The sequence below is a fragment of the Muscardinus avellanarius genome (genome assembly GCF_963383645.1).
Source record: "Muscardinus avellanarius genome assembly, chromosome: 4".
In the NCBI taxonomy this organism is placed as follows: Eukaryota; Metazoa; Chordata; class Mammalia; order Rodentia; family Gliridae; genus Muscardinus; species Muscardinus avellanarius.
In genome coordinates, this window is record NC_137789.1 from 132,604,196 (window position 1) to 132,629,170 (window position 24,975).

Here is a 24,975-nt window from a genome sequence, read left to right on the forward strand (position 1 = left end):
GGGAAATTAAAAATATAGACTCCAATTTCTATTATTAAATTCAACATACAAAAAAATTACTGTGCTAAAATGCTAAAGAACTCTTATTTTACTTTTTTTTGCTGTACTAGGGATGGAACCCAGGGGCATCCTACCTCCGAGCTACACCCCAGCCCTAATTTTTATTCTTTATTTTGAAACAGGGTCTCACTGAGTTGCAGAAGGCCTCACTAAGTAGCTGAGGCTGTCCTCAAACCGAGATCCTCATGTCTCAGCTTCCCAAATGCTGGGATTAAGTGTGCACCACCACTCCTTGCTAGTGCAAGAACTTTTAAACTCACTCTTAACATCTGTACTCATTTCACTGTGGGGGGAAAAAAAGCAAGCTGATAATGAGGCATTGCCCCCAACTGTATAATAAATAATGCTGTTCTAGAAGATTCTTGCACATGTGTGCAAGAAAAAATGGGAAATGACATTACTGCTGCACTGTTTGTAATAACAAACTAAATAAACTAGATGGCCAAGTGTGGTGACTCATGCTTGTAATCCTAGTATTGGGAGGCTGAGACAGGAGGATCGCAGGTTCTGGGACAGCTTAAAGCTTCAGAAAGTAGTGAGATTCTCATCAACCTAGCAAGACTCTTTCAAAATAAAATAAAATAAAATAGGGCTGGGGGTGTAGTTCAGAGGTATAATGCCACTGGGCTCAATCTCCAGTAACACACACCCACCCACTCACCCACCCATACCCACACACCTAGATGTACATGTATCAATGTGAATAAAACTCAATGGTCAGTTTAAAAGAAAAAAAAGCCGGTAAAATAAAAGGTAGTTTGAAGTCAGCTTCATTGGCATATACTTTGAATACCAGTACTTGGGAAGCTGGGATAAGAGAATTGCAGGTTTGAGGCTAGCCTCAGAAACTTAGCAAGACCATGTTTCAAAATAAAAAAAAAAATAAAAAGGATTGTGGGTTGTAGCTTGAAGGAAGAATGCCCCTGGGTTCAATCCCTAGAACCGAACCGAACCGAACCAAACCAACCAAACAAAAAAACCAAGAACTTTACTTTGATATCATTTTTGTAGCTTCAAATAAGTAAAACAATTCTATAAACTGTTTATTACATACTTTAAGAGTAAAAGTTTAAAAATATGAACAAAAAGGATACACGCGCACACACACACTTCAGAATAGAAGCTATTCTCTTCAGAAGAGAAGATCAAGACATAAGAAAAAGAAAAAAGGTATAAAGGAAGCTTCAAATAGACATATAATTTTTGTTCTTAAAATAATCTCCAGAGAATATGGCAAAATCTTAAGGCATTGCTTTTTGTATTATTCCTGTATATGTGAAATATTTAGTTTAAAAAAAGTCTTCAACTCAGCTGGGCATGGTGGTGCACACCTGCAATCCCTGTACTTGGGATACTGAGACAGGAGGATCACAGGTTTGAGAACAGTCTCAGCAAGCAGTGAGACTCGCATCAACCTAGTGATGAGAGTTTCCAAATAAAAATAAATGGAATTGGTGGCCTAATGCAGAGGTAGAATGCTCCTAGGTTCAATACCTCTCCTCAAAGTGTAGAAGGCAAAATCTATAAAGGATACATACTCTAATCTCAAGCTTTGGCCAAAAAAACAAAACAAACCTTCCCTATTGTTAATCTGTATATAAACAAAAATCCTACTTCTATAGCTACTGTATATTTACTGTATATGAGTGAAAAGCCTACTTCTATGGGCTTCTACTGCCCACAAATCCTGCCCATCTCCTTGCCTTTGAAAAAGACAACAGTGGCAGCCAATGACAGTACAGAGGCAAGGCAATTTATTAGGCTATGGCCTCACCACTTCTAAAGGCGTTAGGATATCTGAGTATATAATGAAGTTTCTAGAGTTCTCCACTGCAGACGATGCAGCCTTATCTGAGTCTCCTCCACATACAACACGAGACTGACAAAGACCAAGACACTCATAGCATATGTACTTAGACACATTCATTTCAGAAATAAAATGAAGTACCTATAACAGCTTTTTTCCTTTCTGTTTCAGCTTCTTTCTCCACAACCTTTTGTTTCTGTGCAGCTATAAGAAGTTTTGTTTTCTCAGCTTCCCTGCGAATCAAAACATAAAAATTAGAGATGATTCTTTTTTTTATTTTGCAGTGCTGGGGTTCAAATCCAGAGCCTTGTACATACCAGGCAAGTACTCTAACACTGAGCTAAACATTCAGACCCCAAAATGATTCTCTTATGTGTGGTCATAGCTAGTAATAATGACCCTATAGTGGGTCAGAGAAACCTTTTAAAATAAATACATTTGAACCTATTAGGGTTGGAAAGAAAGGTGGTACCTTATAATGAATCTGAGATTGAAAGATTAAATGATTTACCCAGCCATCCAGAGTTAAAAAAAAAAAAAATCAGAACATTAGAATTTTAGCCTGTTCCTCCCACCCCCTTCTAGTTGTACCAAATAAAGAACTGTGTGATCTAGAAAGGAATATAAAAAGCTTCAGGAGCAAAAGTACCAAAGCTAATCATAAAGAGGCACTAGTCTGGAAGGCTGAGACAGGAGGATCGCAGTTTGTGGCCAGCCTCAGCTGCTTAGTGAGGCCCTTTGCAACTCAGTGAGATCCTGTTTCAAAATAAAGAATAAAAAAATAGGACTGAAGGTGTAGCTCAAAGGTAGAATGCCCCTGGGTTCAATCCCCAGCCAAAAAAAGAAAGAGGCACCAGTCTCTGAGCAGATGCATTCTACCTTCGAGCTACACCCTCTACCCTATTTTTTTCTTTATTTTGAAACAGGGTCTCACTGAGTTGCAAAGGGCCTCACTAAGCAGCTGAGGCTGGCCACAAACTGCGATCCTCCGGCCTCAGCCCCCCAGACCGGTGCCTCTTTCTGACTGTCCCTCCTGTGCGTGGCCTGGCAAGTAGAACAGGGCTAAAACAGTATTACTACTCCTTGGATCCTCTGCATTACATACATCTGTTGAACTAACTTTTGCAAATTAATTTTCCCAGCATCTCACATTTTCCCTTTAACTAGCCACATTTTCTGAAGACTCGTGGTGTTCTTTTCAGTGCCTGTCATACATGAGCATACTGCCACTTCAAATGCAGTAAGCATTCCTTCCAGAGACCCTTGAAAACACTCAGAAACTAATTTCATATCAAGTAAATAACTTCGCATTCCAGACAGTCTTAGACACATAAGAGAGACCACCAAGAATCAACTCAAGAAAGCTTTCCCCAGAGGCAAATTAAAAAGATCCAGATCTAATTTTAAATACACAATCACATACAATGGAAAAACCAAACATTTTATAAACTAGGAGAATGCTCTTACCATTTCACTAAAGTAACAAAATATGAACAGTCTCTTCAAACCTAACAGAGAGGCTGCTCTCCCTCCTCTATTTATTTCAAGGTTTTATTCATATACAAATTATAACTCCTTAAGCCTCCAGCAAGAGTCCTACAGCAAACTCCATCTTCAGCTACTGAAACTGCTCCTGAAATGTCCACACACAAAGAGAAAACTAAAAAATGTCTAGTAGGAATTAAGACACAAGAATAGGCACTATTATTAAAATGAAAGTATAGGGGATAGATATTTAACCTCCTCAGGACTGTTGTGTTAATATGTAGACAGCTCTAAATAGAAAAATTAGGATCCCATGCATGTTACTCACATTAACTCAAAATTTCTTCTTATGGCTTCTGGGATTTTGGGTTTTGTAACACGCACAGCCTAAAAAATAAAAGTAAAAAGCCAAAGTACATTTGAAAAATCTTCAAACCAAATCTTCTATAAGAGAGCACCCCAATGATACTCATGATACAACTGTAACAGAGCTGCCCCAAACATGCACAGAAAGTCTACTTCCAGGAAATCAAAGATGTTACTTGTTTCCTTAAAAAAAAAAAAAAAATCCTGACCATAGGAGAAAAACCTCAGCACCCTCTGAGCAACTGAACTCTCTTGGGAAAAAGGTTTCACCTAAAAGATATTTTACAAACTCTTTACAGAGTTTTGCTTTCTTTCCTTTTCAAACTTGCAAACCAAAGAAACAGAAAAAGGCAAAATTATAAGGTTGAGATTATAAAGTTAGAAAGAGTAAAAAACCAAAAAAATCTTAGTCAGATGTGCAATTTAGTGTCTACTAAGCCAATTACTTTTTAATCACTTCCTAAAATTGCAACTACACAGTACTGGCTAAAAATACACAGCTGAAAGATAATAAATACCAACTCAGAGCTTACATTCTTTCTTTCTTTCTGGAATCTTAGAACAAAGTCTACCTGTCTCTGTGGAATCCTTTACTAGATACTTTGTTTTCCTAATCATAGTGTACTTTGACATAATTAAGATAATCTACTTGAAAAGTGCTGTTTTTTTTTTTTTGAAGGCTGAATTTTCTATACCAAGGACTTGATCTCTCAGAAGCTTTTGATTTTACTAATTAAACATCCTGAACATCTACCTCCACTGCAAATACACACACAGCACTTTGATGACCTGAAGCTTTAATTTTCCTTGAAAACTGGCTAAATTTTTAAGTATCAAAGGTGTCAAAGCACAAGGATTTTAGAAACAGGCTTTAAAAACTTCTAAGCAGCATAATATTCCTTTTATGAAAGAGAAGAGTCAAATTTGTATGTCATGGTAAGAATTACAGCGGAATAGTGTAGAAAGCTGGGAACTGTGGAAAGCCTCATTACACACTGAACATTTCAGTGGAGATACCAAGAAGACAAAAATTCAGAACCAGAATTTGTGAGATGCCGTACTTCACTACGTCACTATGAAGCACACAGATGACTCAATACCGATTAATGTGATTCAGAGAGAAGCAATGTTGCACTACATTTAATACACTTGTCTTTTGAGCCCTAATAAAAGAAGCATAAAATAAAGATTTGTGCTTCTCTGTATGAGGTAGAAGAATATGTCGCATGCTGCCAATCTTGGGATACCTTACAGATTTTCAAATAAGTGAAATATATTGTCTCTCACACTTCAAGACTGGTCTGAGGGGAAGGAGCTGCCATTTGCTGAGAAGAAAAAAACAAGTAGATTTGATGAGAAAAGACCAAGGGATTAATAACAAATCAAAGAACAGAAACAGAAAGACCTGTGGAAGAGAACAAAGTTCAGAAAAAGATTCTATTATACAATGAAACTTAGCATACACTACAAATATTATTTTGAAGAAAGCAAAGATGGAAATAAGTGATTACTGTGGTTGCCAACCAATTGGTGGGGGCAGAAATTGGGGCACTACCTCAGAACTGACACCAAAATGTATTCCAGATGAATTAAAAATTAAAGTCTAATAATATAAACTTAATAGTAGAGAAAATTTTTGTAATTTTTGATGTAATTTAAATTTATATAAAGTATAGAAAGTCTATTAAAGCATGTCAGTCCAGCAACTCACCATAAAAATAAAACCTCTAAAGGACTACAAAAGGCTTAAAACTTTAACATTATCAGGGGAAAGAATCAAAGTTAAAAAAAAAAAAAAGGGAGAAAAAGCATTTTATAAGGAGTTACAGCCAGGCAAGGTGGCATATACCTGTGATCACAGTACTTGGGAGGCTGAGAAAGGAGGACCAAAGGTTCAAGGACAGTCTCAGCAACACAGTGAGATTCCCAGCAACACAGGGAGACACTATTTGAAAACAAAGGTAGAATATCCCTGGGTTCAATCCTCAGTTAAAAAAAAAAAAAAAGAACTGCTGTAGCCAGGCTTGATGACACACAACTGTAACCCTAGCTAAGTAGGAAGGCTGAAGGAAGAGGATCTCAAATTCAAGGCCAGCTTGGACAACTTAAAAGAAAGAGTCTATCTCAAAATACAAAAAATAAAAGGGGCTGCTGGGAGTGTGGCTTAGTGATAGTGTGCTTGTCTAGCATGTGCAAAGCACTGGGTTAATCCCCAGTACCACAAAACAACAACAACAACAAGAGTTGCAATTACACAAAAATAGATTATTTGAATCAAATGAAAAAACATAACTAAAAAGTAGCAAAAATAGTAATTCACAAATGAAAGTGAACAACACATATCCTAGAGCATTCAACATCAATGATTAACATAAAGCACCATATTAATCTTCTCCAAAAAGACTAAGAGAAAGAACTTGCATCTGCAAATTGTTTGGGTACACTCATACAATCAAGTGTATAGTAGCTATCGTTCATCAACACAGCTGATGAGAGAGCAGGAACTAATAAAATTTTTCTGAAGGCAATTGACAATATATATCAAAAAACAAGCAAACACTTTGACTCATCAACTCTTTGTGTGTGTGTGTGTGTGTGTGTGTGTGTGTGTGTGGTACTGAGGATGGAACCCAGGGGCATTCTACCTCTGAGCTACATTCCCAGCCCTGTTTTTTATTCTTTATTTTGAAACCGGGTCTCACTGAGTTGCAAAGGGCCTCAACAAAGTAGCTAAGGCTACTTTGAACCATGATCCTCCTGTCTCAGCCTCCCAAATGCTGGGATTACAAGTGTGCGCCATCACACCTGACTCCAATTTTTTTTAATTGATGCTAGGGATTGAACTCAGAGGGGTCTACCTCTGAGCCACACCCCCAGCCCTTTTTATTTTGAAACAGGGTCTCACTAAGTTACCAAATGCTGGCCTCAACCCTATTATCATACTGTCTTAACCTCCCAAGTACTGGGATTATATTATATCAATCCCACTTTTTTTTTTTTTTTTTTGCTACTGAGGATTAAACCCAGGAGCATTCTATTTCTGACCCCTTAGCCCTTCTTTTATTTTTTGTTTTGGAAACGGGTCTTCCTAGGTTGCTGAGGCTGTCTTCAAACCTGTAATCTTCCTGTCTCAGCCTCCCAAGTACTGGGATTATAAGTGTGTGCCACCACACCTAGATGTCAATCCCACTTTTAAGAATTTATCCTAGCTGGGCGTGGTGGCACAGGCTTGTAATTCCAGCATATGGGAGGCTGAGACAGGAGGATCGAGGTATGTGGACAAGCTCAGCTACTCACAGAGGTCCTTTGCAACTCAGTGCAACTGTTTCAAAATAAAGAATAAAAAACAGGGCTGGTGGTGTAGCTTAAAAAAAAAAGGAATTTTTTTTTTATCCTAAGGGAAGGACTTTAAAGATATATATGTAAGCGTGATTATTCCAACTTGTATATAGTAGTAAAAAAAAAAATTGAAACCACACATTCACTAAATATAACCATTAAAAGTGATGATGCAGTAAATCTATAATTTTATTTGGAAAGATGTACATATGTATTGTTAGTGGAAAAGAAAAAAGCTAAGAACAGGTTTAGCACAATTAGGCCCTCCAGTTTAGCATATATTTACTTATATCTAGAAACATAAGCTCCTAAATATTAAGAGTCTGCAAAGGTACAAAAATACTATGACATCTCTGTACAGTAAGAATACTGGTACATTTCATTTTGTTTTTCATCCTTTCCTTAAGCCTAGCTTTTTTCTAAAAGTATCAGTGTGTGTGTGTATAAAAATACCTAGAGTATATACAGGACTATAAGAAACAGTGAGAAAAGGGGAAAATAATTTAACAGAAAAAATAGGCAAAGGATATAAAGAAGCCACTGACAGAAAAAAGTATCAAACGATGTTCAATCTCATTAAAAACCAAGGAAATGCAAATCAGAGATGCAACACACCTACCTAAAATGGCAAAACCAGCATTTCTCATTGCTTCCAATTTTTGATGGGGTCAGAGGGAAACAAGTATTTGCATATACTGCTGATAAAAAAGTAGATCTATAACCAGGTATGATGGTGTATACGTGTAATCCCAAAACTTGGGAGGCTGAGACAGGAGGATTGCAGGCTTGAGGAAAGCCTCAGCAAGAAGTGAGAACCTATCAACCTAGCAAGATCCTGTTTCAAAATAAAAATAAATAGCACTGGGGGGTGTAGCTTGGAGGTAAAAATGCCCATGGGTTCAATCCCTAGTACTGAAAAAAAAAAAAAAAAAGGTAGATCTGTACAGTTACTCAAAGACAATTTGTAACTAGAAAGGCGTGATCAATGTTCATTACATTACTGTTTACTAATACCAAAAAAGTGGGAAAAGAGAAATAGCTTAGTAATATAAAGCAAGGAATTATAGGCAGCTCTTAAAAGAAATGAGCTAGGTCTCTGGGTAACAACCTGGGCATAATCAAAGAATCTCTTGACACTCACATGTATACCAACTTTAAAATAAAAAAAAAGCTACGTTAAGCCAGGTGTGGTAGCGCACACTTGTAACCCCAGTACTTGGGAGGCCGAGACAGAATCATAGGTTTGCAGCCAGCCTCAGCTACTTAGTGAAGCCCTATGCAACTTAGTGAGAACCTGTTTCAAAATAAAGAATAAAAAATAGGGCTGGGGGTGTAGCTTGGAGACAGAATGCCCCTGAGTTCAATTCCCAGTACTGGAAAAAACAAACAAACAAACAAACAAAAAAAACAATCACACACACACACACACACACACACACACACACACGCAACCATTCTAGCCACAACTGGCTAGTCAACCAAGAGAATCTCATATAGTTGTCTTCGGACATTTCAAATGACTCCTGACTTTGTTGGTTTACCCTCCAGTTCTTGACATAATGGCATAGCAGAAAAGAGACAACAGGAAAAATCCCACCTATCTTTTCGGTATCATTTCTGAGAAGCACATGGATGTTCACTTAATAGTGAATGCATATTTTCTGTAGTAGTGCTACTGAGCATAAAGAATTGAGACTCACTTAGCACCTAAGAAAACTTCAGCAGTAGTGATGTTTATCACATTTAACCGTTCTCCTAGAGACTCTGGCAGAGGACCAATGGAGAAGTCACATTACTACTTTCAGATAATCCAGATCCAGAGCAGTGGCTTTCATATATTATTGATCACAGAGTAAGGAACACACTTTGCACTGACAACTAATATAAATACCCACCTTTGAACACTTATGTAAAACAAAACAAGTCAAAGAATACTTAAAATTGCTACATGCCATTTCTTTTCCTCCAATTTCTTTTCTTATTCCATTTTACTTAAAATGGCCCAATAAAATTGATTTTTACAAACTGCTAATGCTTTTCAACCGGCAAGCTGAAAATACAGGAACCCAGAAGAGCAGGGCTAATAAGCTTTCACCATTGTTCCTCCCAATACTGCAACCACTACCACCATTAAATTCATCTGCTAGATAGGCATGGTGGTGCACACCTATAATACCAGTTCTTAGGAGGCTGAGACAGGAGGATTGAAGGTTCACAGCTAGCCTCAGCTACTTAGTGAGGCCCTGCACAACTTAATGAGACCGTATTTCAAAATAAAGACTAAAAAATAGGGCTAGGGGTAGAGCTTGGTGGTAGAACGCCCCTGGATTCAATTCCCAGTACTACAATAAATAAATAAATAATAAAAAAATCAAACAAAATAAATTCTTCTGCTACCTTGCTTTACTTAGGCCATCCCACCCACTTGCAATGTTTTCCCAGTCCTTTCCTCCACATAAATCCAACTAATTCTTTTCAAACCTAACTAAAATCTCAATCATAGTCCTCCTAGGCACACTCTCTTGAAGTGGCCTCGTCCCCTCCACCATCCCCAGTACTGAGGACTGAATATAGAGCCTTATACTTGCTAGGCAAGCACTCTACCACTGACCTACATTCCAAGGCCTTTTTATTTTGAGACCGAGTTCCTCTAAATTGCCCAATCTGCCTTGAACTTGTGATCCTGCTACTTCAGTCTTCTGAATAGCTAGGATTATAGGCACACACCAATGCATCTGATATCCTCTTACTCTTACAATGGTCCAAAGAATTAATCTGTCAACTAATACTTTGTAATCTTCATTTTGTTAAGAATTAACTGTTCAAATATTACTTTGTGTGTGTGTGTGTTACTAGGAATGGAACTCAGGGACATTCTACTTCTGAGTCCTATTTTATTTGTTTTAAATCAAGGTCTTCCTAAGTTGTGGAGAGATTCATTAAGTTGTTGAGGCTGACTGTGAAGCTATGATCCTCCTGTCTTAACCTCCTAAGTACTGGGATTACAAGTATGCACCACCACACCTGGCTCAAATCTTACACTTGAACTCCTTTTCCATAATCTTATTGAGGGCAGGACTTATACACACAGCAGAAATGAAAATTTGGTTTCCTTATAAAAGTTTTAGCTTATTATTTCCCTTTAAGAGTTCACAAGAAAATGCCACCTGTGTTAAGATCTATGAGTGTTTTTCACTGTAGCAGAGACTTAAGTCAAATTGAGAAAGGTGGTCTATAAATCACTATAGTAATTCACTTAAATAATTGCTTTATAAATAGCTGTATAAAAGGAAGATTAAAATCAAAATTCCCAGGGAACTTCCCTAAGAAAAGGGCTTACCTGTATAGTAAGACCTGGGGCCATGATGTTTAAATCTTTTTGCAGTGCTTGTTTCAGATTTTCATCTATTTGATCTGTTTTTAAAGCCAAGAACAATGGATTTCATAATTCTCAATTTTTTTTACACTGTATTAATATCAAAACAAAACCAGTATGAGGTTTAAATTTTCCAGTTTTATCCTTTTATGGAGTTTAAACTATATTATATACAAAGCATATATGAAGCACATACACGATATACATGAAGCAGTTTTCCTTGGTGTTAAAGTATGAGAAATTATCTAATAAATTAAGGAAGACAATGATAAAGAGCTAGCCTGCTTTCCTCAACTTTAAGTTTATCAAATGAACTCATTTAACTTTGGATAAACTTATTTACTGGATAACTTAATAGACTTAAATTTATTACATAAATTTAATTATTAGTTTTATTTATTTACTTTGTGGTACTGGGGGTGGAACCCAGGGGCTTTTCTTACCTCGGGGCTATACTCCCAGACCCATTTTATACTTTATTTGGAAACAGGGTTTCACTAAGTTGCTGAGAGCCTCACTAAGTAGCTGAGGCTGGCTTCAAACCTGTGCGATCCTCCTGTCTCAGTCTCCTAAGTGCTGGGATTACAAGTGTGCGCCACCACGCCAGTCTAATTATTAGTTAATGTAAGTTTATTCAATAAATGAAGAATATGATCCTCTGTTATCTTTGCTTTTTCTTCTTTTTTTTGGGCATTCTACCTCTGAGTTACACCTCCTCAGCTGATTTTTTCTTCTTTATTTTGAAACAGGGTCACACTAGGTTGTGAGCCTAGTGTGGCCATGAGCCCGTAATCCTCTGTCTCAGCCCCTCAAGTACTGGGGTTACTAACCTGTGCCACCACACCTGGCTCCTCTAGTATTTTAATTCAGAGCTCATGAATTAAGCCTTTTTTTTCTCACAGAAAAACCAAATTTCTATATTGTTAGTTTTTTTCCCTTTTCTTCAGTCAATATTTACTCAAATTTCCAAACAACTAAATTTCATTTCTGTGTTCTCAGCTTTATTATTCTGGATTTAAGTAAGTTCATAGGAAAGATTTTGAAGCATAGGCAGAATGGACAGTGAAGATGCTGGTCTCCTACTTCATAAATTTTTATCATTTCAATGGTATTTTTCACCATTATTAAATAGATTGGTAATATGATAAGTTAGGACTGATTTGGTTTTTCATATACCATTGCAGTTGTTATCAATCATCAAAGAATAATCAATTGGTAGGATTTATTTATGTACTTTTATATTTGTTTGTTTGTTTGTTTATTTATTTATTTATTTATTTATTTACTTTTGGTGGTACTGGGGTTCCTGGAAGCCCTTCTACCTCCAGGCTACATTCCCAGACCTATTTTTATATTTTTATTTGGAAAGAGGGTCTCTTAAGCCAGCTGGCTTCGAACCTGCATGATCCTTCTGTCTCCGCCTCACAAGCATGGGGATTACAAGTGTGTGCCACCTCGCCTGGCAGGATTTATTTATTTTTGTGGTACTAGGGATGAAACCCAGGGGCATTCTACCTCCAAGTTATACCCCCTGGCTCTAATTTTATTTTTTATTTTGAAACAGGGTCTCATTTAGTTGCAAAGGGCCTCACTAAGTAGCTGAGGCTGGCCACGAACCTGTGATCCTTCTGTCTCAGCCTCCTGAATTCTGGAATTACAAGACTGTGCCTGGCTGATTGGTAGGTTTAAAATCAATTACCTATTCCCATGTCTCCCTCAAAAAAAAAAATTCACTAAAAATTTGAGAAGGGAAAAGTGAACAACCAACAGCAATCGCCCATTCTCTGGTGAGAACTTTCATTATCACAAACGAAAGCTTGTGCAAAAGAAAGTTAACACAGCAGCCTGAACCATGATCCTTAGAAAAGGCCTCTGCATAAAGTTACCATCGACTGGCACCTGGGACCTTAGATTTGGGGGAGGACTCTCACTATCCCCAGAGGAGACACAAGTAGCTCACTGGACTTCAACTGTTATACAAACAATGTAGTTGATATTAAACATTTGCCTTCCTTCTAGGAGTCTGGAAGTTTGGTATGCGCTAGGCAGAGTGTGCCTCCAGTAAGAATGTTAGGCATTAAGTTTCTTTTGTTTTCTTTCTTTTTTTTTTTCAGTACTGGGAATTGAACTCAGGGACATTCTACCTTCAAGCTACACCTTAGTCCTATTTTTAAAATTATTCCTTATTTTGAAACAGGGTCTCACTAAATTGTGGAAGACCTCACTGAGTAGCTGAGGTTGGCTATGAAACTCCTGTCTCAGCCTCCCAGGTACTGAGATTACAAGTGTGTGCCACCACATCTGGCTTAGGCACTGAGTTCCTAAAAAGCTTCCCTAGTAGAAACATTTCACATGTGTTGTCATAACTTGTTACTGGGGGAACTAAGCACATCCTACACCATAACTCTATTGTGAGAGAGAGTACTTGTGGAGCCTGCAGCTGGTGTCCTCTTGATTTAACCATACTCCCCTTTTCTTTTTGCTTTGTATCCTTTGATGGTAATAAATCTTACCTGTGAATACAACTATATGCTAAGTTCTATTAGTACACCTACCAAATCTCAAATGTTGGCATGGACCTTGGGGAGTCCATAAATTTCTAAATTTCTTCAAATTATATATTAAAATAGCAACAAAATTAATTTCCAGTTATCACACTAAAAATAGAATATATAGGAGATGAGATCTAAAGCTTTTCAGATTTCTTCTGAGTTGTCTATTAAATTTTATCTTCAAATAAAAAGTATTTTAAAGACAACTGCTCTATTATAAATTCAGAAGTATTGCTAAAATAGCACAAGGTTTACTAATATTTTAGCATCAATGAATGAACAAGATTTTTAATTGGCTATTTACATATTTAAAAGAATTAAGATACTTACCAAACAATTCAATGTAAACTTCTTGAAGTGTGTGGGCACTACAAAATTGGTTCAGCTCATGGTGGATTTTATTGAAGATCAAGGTCTTATCATAATCTGCAGTGTAGTTCCTCACGATATCAAACACTAAAGGAAAAGTATAACTCATGTTTGTTTCACCCAACAATAACCAGGTATCTTCAAATTCAGCCAAGGCAAAAGTTAGTGTGATATATTATACATGAGGAAAAGTGCCAACAAAAGAGTTGAAACACCAAACAACTCACACACTTTGTTGTGTTTCTTGGGCTCAATTTTCCAGATATTCTTGCATTTTCAATACTATTAGCAAGCCTCAATTTCTAAACTACAGAAAGTACACACAGTTCTGGATGTAATAAGCAGGTGTCAAAGCTCTCAAGGAAGGGCCAACATAGATCTGTACTGAGAGCATGTGAAGCATCTGTACTGAGAGGCAAAGAATGTAGGGCAACTGCTGGGAAAGTTTAGTCAACTTCCAGGCGTGGTACACATCTGTGACCGTGGTACTTGGAAGACTGAAACAGGAGGATGGCAGGTTTGAAGCCAGCCTCAGCAAATAGCAAGGCTCTCAGCAACTCAGTGTGACTGTTTCAAAAGAAGTAGTAATATTTGGGAGGCTGAGAAGGAGGATCACAGTTTGTGGATAGCCTCAGCTACTTAGTGAGGCCCTTTGTAACTCAGTGAAACCCTGCTTCAAAATAAAGAATAAAAAAAAAAATTAGGGCCAGGGGGTATAACTTGGAGGTAGAATGCCCCTGGGTTCCATCCTTAGTACTGCAAATAAATAAATAAATAAATAAATAAATAAATAAATAAATAAGTAAATATAAAATAGGGCTGGGGGTGTATCTTGGAAGTGGAATGTCCCTGGGTTCAATTCCCACTACTACCAAATAACCCAAAAAAAGGTTAGCCAAGGGGTAAAAAGATACTGAATTGAGTTACAGTGAGAATATAAGAAAGAAATAGCTGCAAAAGACCATTTTCACAAAGGTGGATTTTAAAGGCTGTTGAGGACATGGGGCTAATCCAGACATAGTGGTGGTACATGTGATAATTACAGCTACTCACGACCTGGCTGAGGCTGGAGCAATACAAGTTTGAGACCAGCCCACGCACCTTAGCAAGAACTTGCCCAAAATAGAAAAGTTTACAAAGGGCTGGGTGTATTGCTCAGTGGTAGAGGAGTTGCCTAGGTGCCTCAGGATGAAAGATAAATAAACAAATAAATAAATAATTAAATATGAAAGGAAGGCATGCACAAATGCACACATGCATGTACTAGGCTAGAGGGGAAAGGAGCTTACATTTATTGGACTTGCCTTTTTGTCAGGTTTATATACATTAGCACTTAATCCTCACACAACAAAAACTTTTAATTTTTCATATCAGGAAATTAAGAACCAAAGAATTTCTGAAATGTCCTAAAAGGTACATACTAGACTGTATCAGACAGAGACTGTGTTCTACCAACTAAAACATGCAGCTTTCAGTGTCTTGTCTTCAGACCCAAGGACTTGCTCCAATGGCCTTCCCATGAAGGATATTAGACAGGTACTACTGGATTCCAGATCAGTTGATGGAAAAAGCCATCAAAAAATACTGCTAAAGACAGGTGTGGTGGCACATGCTTGTAATCTCAGTACCTGGGAAGCAGAGACAGGAGGATAACAGGTTCATGGCCAGCCTTAGCACCTTGTGAGGCCCTCTGCAACTTAGTGAGCCCCTGTTTCAAAATAAGGAATAAAGTAGGGCTGGGGGTGTAACTCACAGGTGGAATGCCCCTGGGTTCATCTCCAGTACCCCCCGCCCCCAACACACACACACACACACACACACACACACACACACACACACACACGCTGCTGCTGCTGATTAGATCTTTGGACTCCATCATTTTCCAAATAAACTGGTGATCTGTATCCTATCTATCTCTGGATAGAGAACCACCAATCTCTTTCCTTTTTCTCTTCCTTCTTTTTGGAGGTGCTAGGGATTAAATCCAGGGCTTTGCAAATGCTAGGTAAACTGGGCTATACTCCCAATCATTTTCATTTTTTATTTTGAGAAAAGGTCTTGTTAAGTAGCCCAGATTGGCCTAAAACTTTTGATCTTCATGCTTCAGCTTCCAGAGCAGCTAAGATTATAAACATGTGCCACCATGCTGGGGGGTGTCCCTTGGAGGTAGAACCCAAGCCAGGTGAATTAGAACATGCCTATAATTCTAGGACCTGGAGGCTGATACAAAATGATGGCAGGCTCAAGGCTGGCCGCAGCAACTTAGCAAGACTGTTTTCTGAATTAAATAAAATAGGACTGGGGGTATAGCTCAGAGGTAGAATGCCTCTGGATTCAGTATAATACAAAAACAAAAAACCCATTAAGAGAATAACAACTTGGACAGTTACAGAATATGTCCAGAGCTTGTGACCCAATTTCTATCTCTAGTCCCTAGAAATAAAAAATATTCCAATGATCGATCATTCATTCATTCATTTATTTACTGTGTTTCTGGGGATGGAACCCAGGGGCATTCTACCTCCGAGCTACACCCCCAGCCCTATTTTTTTTATTCTTTATTTTGAAACCGGGTCTTACTGAGTTGCAAAAGGCCTCACTAAGCAGCTGAGGCTGTCCATGAACCACGATCCTCTGGTCTCAGCCTCCCAAATGCTGGGATTACCAGCATGCGCCATCACGCCCAGCTCTTATTCCTTTATTTTTATCAGTCATCAATGAGGTTGTAAAGCTTTTAACCCCTTGCTATTCTTCAGGTAATCTTTCAGATATCAATACTTGGGTTACAACTATAAAGACAAAAGAATAGATGAATAACATACCTGCATGAGGAGCCAACATATTAACCACCTCTATTCGGTCAATATAGATCATGACTCCACCACTAAAAACAAAGAAATGAAAAAAGTGTGAGCCACTAGGGGAATCCACAAGAAAAAGTTAGAGAGACCTAGAGAGAACTTGATAATCAAATATATTAACTTAAAATAACAGAGTTTGGTCCTTATTTAAAAGTTTCTCTGTCCCTTTCCTCTATGAATGCCAAAGCTCCTTTGCAGGTTTGTGCTAGTAATGTAGGTCATTTAAATAGGTAATTTAAAAAATACCTTAAACATTCTTCTTTTGATATAATTCAATGGAGTGAGTATGCTCTAGAAATAACTTAGGCTTGTTTACTTTTCTTTCCCTAAACCTCTTTAGGGCAGCAATTCTCAAATGGAGGTCTTCAGACCAGGCACTAGCATTACCCAGGAACTTTTGTTAGAAATGCAAACTTTCAGGCCTCACCCCAGACCTACTTAATTAGAAACTCTAAATAGATGATATTTAATACTATAGATGAGAAGGTGGGATGATCCCATTACTTAAACTATCTTTATTTGTGTGTGTGGTGCCAGGGATTGAACCCAGGGGCACTCTACCTCCGAGTTATACCCTCAGTCATACTTTTTATTTTGAAACAGGGTCTTACTAAGTTGCAGAGGGCCTCACTAACTAGCTAAGGCTGGCTACAAACCTGTGATCCTCCTGTCTCAGCCTCCCAGGTAGTGGGATTACAAGTGTGTACCATCACACCCGACTTAAACTATCTTTTATTGACCCCCTTCTCTGTCTGGGTCAAGTGCTGGGTTAGGTACATCATGTATACATATTCTAATCCTTACAATAATTCTACTATAACCTGTTTTTTCCAAATGAGGGAACTAAACTTAGAAAAGTAAATATAGGCATATGGGAAAAAGGGAAAGGTATTTGGGAACTGTATATTCTGATCAATTTTGCTATGAACCTAAAACTACTCTTAAACATAACTCTTTTTAAAAAAGGGTCATAGCCAAGTGTAGTAGCGCATGCTTTTAATCCCCATGCTTGGGAGGCTGAGACAGGAGGATTGCATGGGTTCAAAGCCAGCCTCAGCTACTTAGTGAGGCTCTCAGCAACTTAGTGAGACCCTGTTTCCAAAAAAATATATATATATAAAATAGGTCTGAGAGTGTAGCCCAGAGGTAGAAATCCCCTGGGTTCCATCAACAACAAAACAAAACAAAACAACAACAACAACAACAAAAAGAGAGACATTAAAGTAGATGTGGTAATGTCAGTATACAAAGTTAGGTCTGCTAGCTCTAAAACTTCACTTTTTTCAATAACATCCTCCTGGTTCCTAATATGGCGAGTCTTTACTTGGAGAAAAGGAATTTTCTCAGATAATGCTCAGATCAGAAATCCCTCTGGGTTACCATGCCCATTTTGGCTTAATATAGCCACTGAGCTATATCCCAGCCCTACCACGCCCATTTGAAAGTGTGTAGGTGACCACAGACTTAGGAATGGAAACTCCATCTGAACTAAGTGGAAGTTGGTCAGGAAAACAAAACAAAACTTACCTTGTTCCACAAGGCACATTTTTTACTTCATCAGTTTGTAGTGTTGTCTGGGGAGAAAAAAAAACAGTGTATCAAAACTCAGGACATACTGTTAAAGAACTGCTGCTGGCCCCAGAGAAACTTCTGGGGAGTGGCTGAAAATAAGTACAAGACAGCTCCTTCAAAATTTCAGTTTTCCAAAGATTAGCTATGAGTAGTCATTTTTTAAAAAACCCTAATAGAAATGGAAGACTTGAGACAAAAAATATTTTATAGCTGAGATTTGAATCAAAATGTACTAGAAAAGAGTCAATGTTCAATCTGCTAAGTATAAAATACTATCTAGAGTCCCTGATTTGCCTGGAGCTGGCTTGGAACTACAAACCTCAACAGCTCACCCAGAAAGATACTATGGGCTAGGATTTGTGCTTTGAACTTTGATTCCACTGCTAATATTACTGTTTACATTGAAGATAAAAGATAACTTTTATGCAAACAAGTACCTTATGACTCAAAGCAGCCCTTTGAACTTAACAGCAACCTTTCTTCTTTAAAGCTATAGTCAATATTTTAGTAATCTATGACATGTTTGGTTCCTTTTTAATAAGTTTCCTTTTTAATAAGTGCTAATACCAGTACTGCTTCCTCCTCATGAACCAACAATCTGGTACTTAATTGTTTTGCCATGTCACATCTTTGTTTGAATCTAGAATGACTTCCTAAATTTTTTTTTTTGGTGGTACTGAGGGTGGAACCCAGAGGCTTTTTTACCTCCGGGCTATACTCCCAGACCTATTTTATACTTTATTTTGGAAACAGGGTCTCACTAAATTGCGGAGTCTCACTAAGTAGCTGAGGCTGGCTTCGAACCTGTGATCCTCCTGTCTCAGCCTCCTAAGCACTGCGATTACAAGTGCACGCAACCACGCCCGGCTTGAATGACTTCCTAATTGTACCTAAGGCCTCAAATAGGTAATACACATTGAGTACTAGACACACTATAATTTATTAAGCACATAGCAACATACTATTTCATGGAATATAAAAGAAAAAGGAAGCATGGTCCCTGTTTCCAAAGAAGTCTCTATCTAGCATAGTACCTAAAACCCTTACAAAATATTCCATTAACAGATACAAAATTAAAGAGTATAAAACTGAACTGTTGGGTGTTAAGTTATAAGAATAAAATAAGTTCTCAAAGCTATCTGAGATGATGATTTATAAGCCAGATGTAGAGGGGAAGAAATAAGAACAGATGAGGCAAAGAAACATCTTATGTTAAAAAAATAATGTCTTATTCAAATACAAAAAGTCGAAAATAAACTGTATACATGTGACAAGAAGCAGGCTGGCTGCCCTGAAGCAGAAGACACAATTTACATTGAGAAGTAATTTCTGAGAAGAGAACATGGTGATATTAGGTAGTGAGTCCTGAGTGTTGGCTAGGGAATTTAGGCTCTTTCTAGTCTATCTCAAATCCAGTTGTAAAAAGGAACTTCCAATAAAATATTGGGCTGGGCTAGGGATATGGCTCAGGGCAGAGCACTTGAGTAGCAAGTGTAGAGCCCTGGGTTTGATCTTGGGGAAAAGAATTTTTATTTAATTACTTTGCTCATATTTGATGCATTTCTCAGTACTCACCTTTGGAGGCAAGAAAACCAGCCGGGAAACTAAAGAATTTATTTAAGTTACTTTGGTAAAAGGCATGTAAACTGAGAGCTATCAATCCAGATACAATTCAAGAAGGATATGATACTTGGGTAAATATAAAATTGCACCCCATTCCCTGCCCCTCCCCACACATGTGTGACTGGTAGTGATACCTTCATATATGGCCATAACATTATTTGAACTGTTTCCTTCATCAAGCTTCTTTCTCCCCTTTCCTACCACCTTTCCCTAACCTCCCTCTCTCCTCATTTATCAGAAGTCCTGTTTCGAGAGAGAGAGAGAGAGAGAGAGAGAGAGAGAGAGAGAGAGAGAGAGTGTGTGTGTGTGTGTGTGTGTGTGTGTGTGTGTGTGTGTGTGTGTGTGTTACTAGGTATTGAATGCAGGGGCATTCTACCTCTAAGCTATACCTCCAGCCATTTTTATTTTTGTTTTGTTTTGAAACAGAGTCTTTACTAAGGTTGCTGAGTCTTGCTAAGTTGTTGAGGCTGTTCTCAAACCTTCAATCCTGCTGTCTCAGCCTCCCAAGTACAGGGAATATAAGCATATGCAACCACACCTGACAAAAGAACAGCCTATTTAACAAATGGTGCTTGGAAAACAGGATCTCCTTACATAAAAGAATGAAATTAGAACCCAATTTATCACTGTGCACAAGAGTCAACTCCAGATGGATCAAAAACCTAGATATTAAGCCAGAAACTTTGCAATTACTAGGAGAAAATATAGGACTAACTCTTCAACTTATAGGCACTAGTAGATCTCCTCCTAAGACCCTCAAAACTCAGGAAATAAACAGAATCAATAAATGGGATAACATCAAATTAAAAGGCTTTTCTCCAAGGCAAAGAAAATAATCATGAGTCTAAAGAGAGTCTACAGAATGGGAGAAAAATCTTTGCCAGCTATTCCTCTGATAAAAGACCAGTATCTAGAATACACAAAGAACTTAAAAAAAAAATTAAAAAAACCTAACCAAAAATGGACAAATGAATTGAATACATACTTCTCTTTCTCTTTTGGGGGAGGATGCTGAAGATTGAACCTAGGGGCATTCTTCCTTTAAGCTACACCCCCAGCCCAATTTATTTATTTGGAAACAGGGCTTGCTAAGTTGCTGAGAACCTCCTGTCTCAGCCTCCCAAATACTGTGATTACAAGTGTGGACCACCATGCACTGATGAATAGACACTTCTCAAAAGAAAGAAATACAAATGTGCTGGTGGTGGGGTGCACGCTTGTGATCCTAGTACTTGGGAGGCTGAGACAGGAGAATCACAGGTTCAAAGCCAGCCTCAGCAGCTTAGTGAGGCTCTCAGCAACTTAGTGAGACCCTGTTTCAAAATAAATAAAAAAGCTGGGTGTGGTGGCGCACGCTTGGAATCCCAGCATTTGGGAGGCTGAGACAGGAGGATCAGCCTTTGCAACTTTGTGAGACCCTGTTTCAAAATAAAGAATAAAAAATAGGACTGAGGGTTCCATCTCTAGGTTCCATTCCCAGACCCGCAAATATAAAAACAATTAAAAATCAGGCTAGGGGTGTAGTTAGAAGGTAGAATGCTGCTGGGTTCAATCCCCAGCACCACATAAAAATAGGTCTGGGGTATAGCTGGGAGGTGGAAGGCTCTTGGGTTCTACCCTGATACCGTGGGGGGAAAATATATAAATAACCAATAAATATAAGAAAAAACGTTCAACTTCATTAGCAATCAAGGAAATGCAATCAAAACTACACTTTCTGAAAGCCGGGCATGGTGGCACACAATTATAATCCCCACACTTGGGAGGCTGAGACAGGAGGATCACACAGGTTCGAAGCCAGCCTCAGTGAGGCTCTCAGCAACTTAGTGAGACCCTGTTTCCAAATAAAATATAAAATAGGTCTGGGGGTATAGCCTGGAGGTAGAAAGCCCCTGGGTTCCACCCCCAGTGCCACAAAAACAAAAAACAAAAAACAAAAGACTACACTTTCTACATACTTTAAAGGTTAAGGGTTTTCATATATTTCTAAGCATTGTTTTTCTTAATATATATGTGATTTCACATTCATATCTATTTCTCCCACAGAGGTGTGTTAAATCATTTGTTTACATTGGGCTATGTTTTCTAATGTGTTCTAAAAATTCCTAGAAATAAATTTATTTATGTCTTATACTCATAAGTTTCTTTAAAGACTTATTTTTTCCAGTACTGGGAATTGAACCCAGGGGCATTCTACCTCTGAGCTACATCCTTTTTTTTATTCTTTTATTTTGAAAGAGAGTCTAAGTTGTAGAAGGCCTCATTAAGTAGCTGAAGCTGGCCACGAACCCATGGTCCTCCTGTCTCAGCCTCCCAAATACTAAGATTATAAGTGTGTGCCACTACACCCAGCTTCTTTAAAATATTTTGTTATTAATGTAATTTTTCCTGGAATATTACTATTTCATATATAAAAATTATACCTATTTAGTCACACTGGCTCAGCATTTAATTTTTTTGTAGATGAAAACTGAAACCCTTCTAATTTCATTTGCATCTCTTATAAGTATATTATACATAGTGTATACATACAATTAAACTCTTAAAATCTGTTTAATGTTATTGTCATGCTTGTAATTTTTATTTATTTATTTTTTTGCGGTACTGGGGATGGAACCCAAGGGCATTCTACCTCCAAGCTACATCCCCAGCCCCATTTTTTATTCTTTATTTTGAAACAGGGTCTCACTGAGTTGCAAAAAGCCTCGCTAAGTAGCTGAGGCTGTCCTCGAACCGTGATCCTCTGGTCTCAGCCTCCTGAATGCTGGAATTACAAGTGTGTGCCACCATGCCCGGCTAGGGTCTCACTAATTTAAAGAGGGCCTTAATAAGTAACTGAGGCTGGCCAGGAACCTGCAATCCTTCTGTCTCAGCCTCTCAAGTACTGGGATTACACGTGTGGACCACCAAGCCTGGCTCTATATTTTTTATCTCTTCATCAGTATTATAAAATAAACTAAGCTTTAAGAAGGCAGAGACATTTTTACCTGGCTTTAAATAAGATCTAAAAAAGCCCTTTAACTGGGTGTGGTGGCGAATGCTTGTAATCCCAGTACTTGGGAAGCTGAGACAGGAGAATCACAGGTTTGTGAACAGCCTTAATGAGGCTCTAAGTGAGACCCTGTTTCAAAATAAAGAATAAAAAATCAGGCTGGGGGTGTATCTTGGAGGCAGAATGCCCCTGGGTTCAATCCCTAACACTACAAAAAATAAAAAATTAAAAAATAAAAAAGCCCTTAGTCTCCAAGAGTTTGATGATACCATTGCAACATCAATTACAGACTATTCAGGCTATTGGTAAGGGTATGTAATTAAAATTCCTTCTTTAACAAAGGAATAACTGAAATCTACAACAATTAAGTGATTTTATCAAAGTCATGTAAACAAGTGGTAGCAAAGCCAAGTCCCCATGTTCACTATAATACACTGCTTCCTGAGAAATCACCTCAATTTAATAACTTCCACTATAAATAAAAAGGTTAGAAATATAAATGAGTTACAGATCCTGCCTTCAAGCTTAAGATTTCCTGGAAAGAAAATACACACAGAAACTTAGAGAACACATTACTAAAAGAATTAAGACCAAGGGCCAAACTCTGCAATACAGACTTAAAGAGCTAAATATCAGAAGAGAAGTAATGCTGGCAGATTTAGAAAGGAGAAAAGAAAGGAATGGAGAGATGGTGCGTGAGAGGCGACAGCATTAACCTAGTCAAGAATGAGTAAAATACCATGGAAAACAATGTGAAAATCAGTGTGACTAGCAGAAGCACACCACATTTTGTTCCAATAGATTCAATTCTTTTTATAGACTATCCAAAGGGGACCAGAAGAAAACCTGGGGAACTTAGCTATTTAAAATTAAGCTTTCACTTAGCAGGAAGTCTAGAATTAAAATTGTAAGATTAAATAACAGAATTTTCCTGATTCCTGAAAAATTAACAGCAGATGGTAGATAAGATTCTGAATCCAAAGATTTATGATCACGCCAAGTTGCAAAAGTAGTCACAGCCTAATCCTACCTTGTAATTTTGTTATGTCAAAAGATATTATGTGTCTCCCATGGTCAAGACATTTATTCAATAACCGGACACTTATTTCAAATATTCTGGTATACTGTTAAAATACCACATTCATTAGGGTTCCATACAATAGTGTGCTTAATGTACCAGGCAAAAATGTGAGGCAGAAAAGCTGTGTATAAAAATTCAGATCCTCTATGTTAACAGTAGCCAGAAGCCTGCCTCTATGGAAACCAAACACTGTTCTAAAACAAGTAATCACTGGTTTGTATTTCTAATTGTGTTTCTATTTCTTGCTTTTATTTTGGTAGCAGCAACAGAAAACCTGCTACATACCATAATACAGATGGGGGAAAAATCAGTCCTTTCAAGTTGTCTAGCTCATACTTCTAATTCACTTCAAGAGAGCCAAGGGGCAAAGGGGCTTGAAATCATAATGTGTGCTGTGACAACTGAATTCTGAACTTTAACTCCACATTTAAGTAAATACTAACATCTGCTTAAGCAATAAGGAAATCCATCTCCACCCACAAGTGTGGTAACTCCTGTCACACCTGTCTATCTGGACTCCCTAGGAATCACTCACCTGCACAGATCTGAAGGTAGTAATGAAAGGCAACATGATATGATAGCCTGGTCCACTGGGGCTAGTTAGTAAAGCTCCTCCCCTGTAAAAAGATGTTTCAATTTGACAAAATTATAAAGAGAAATTCCTCCTATATTTAAAATGCTATAATAAATATTCATTCTTACTCATGCTAACCTATTAAAACCTCACTAAAAGGAGTTACTCATGATGAACAACTGTTGTTTAAAAACCCTACCACACCTAAAAAAAAAGGTGAAAAAAATCAAGTTAAACTGCTGATCTTACACCTTGTTTCATAAGCTTAACCAATCATACCTCTGGTTCTCCCACACCTCTCTTGGGTTCAAAGGATTCTCTCAGAAATATTTGTGAAAAAAGTTCTAATGGCTTTCAGTTGAGGCACTTTAATTGGATATAACAAGAAGCAAATCAAAACACAATTCATTTAATCATCAGATTGAAAAAAAGACAACAAAAACTTTCAAAGAAGACGACAATTTTGAGGATCATGTTTCTTTTAATCTATCTGCAAGGCAATTAAAATACTGGGACCACAAAGTTTCTGTATAAAAGTTATAAAATATTAGCATGCAAGAGGGAAAGGATTAAGACTATAAATAGATAAGACACATCTTGCTCATCAAAATCTGAAATGTGAGCACTATAAAAGCATAACCCGGACATTATAAGACAGAGGTATCTAGGGAACAAATATAACAATTCCTATTTTATTTTGAGGTCCTGGGGATAGAACCCAGGAGCCTTCTACCTCTGGGCTACACTCCCAGACCTATTTTATATTTTATTTGGAAACAGTCTCACTAAGTTGCTGAGAGCCTCACTAAGTAGCTGAGGCTGGCTTCGAACCTGCGTGATCCTCCTGTCTCAGCCTTCCAAGTACTGGGATTACAAGCATGCGCCACCAAGCCCGGCTAACAATTTCTATTTTACAAA

General features: G+C 37.8%; 1 protein-coding gene across 1 annotated transcript in view; it reads right to left on the minus strand.

The window, feature by feature from the left end:
* The window catches only part of ERLIN1 (ER lipid raft associated 1), a gene marked incomplete at its 3' end in the record, with an annotated part of 36,526 nt that overhangs the window by 10,521 nt on the left and 1,030 nt on the right, over nt 1–24,975 (minus strand). Inside the window, exons 2-8 of the mRNA XM_080695390.1 lie at nt 24,019–24,100; nt 17,743–17,789; nt 16,177–16,238; nt 13,316–13,441; nt 10,398–10,471; nt 3,681–3,739; nt 2,009–2,100 (exon numbers count right to left, since the gene is read on the minus strand). Of these exons, the coding sequence (XP_080551516.1) occupies nt 2,009–2,100; nt 3,681–3,739; nt 10,398–10,471; nt 13,316–13,441; nt 16,177–16,238; nt 17,743–17,789; nt 24,019–24,100 (542 nt within the window). The remainder of the gene's footprint in view (nt 1–2,008; nt 2,101–3,680; nt 3,740–10,397; nt 10,472–13,315; nt 13,442–16,176; nt 16,239–17,742; nt 17,790–24,018; nt 24,101–24,975) is intronic.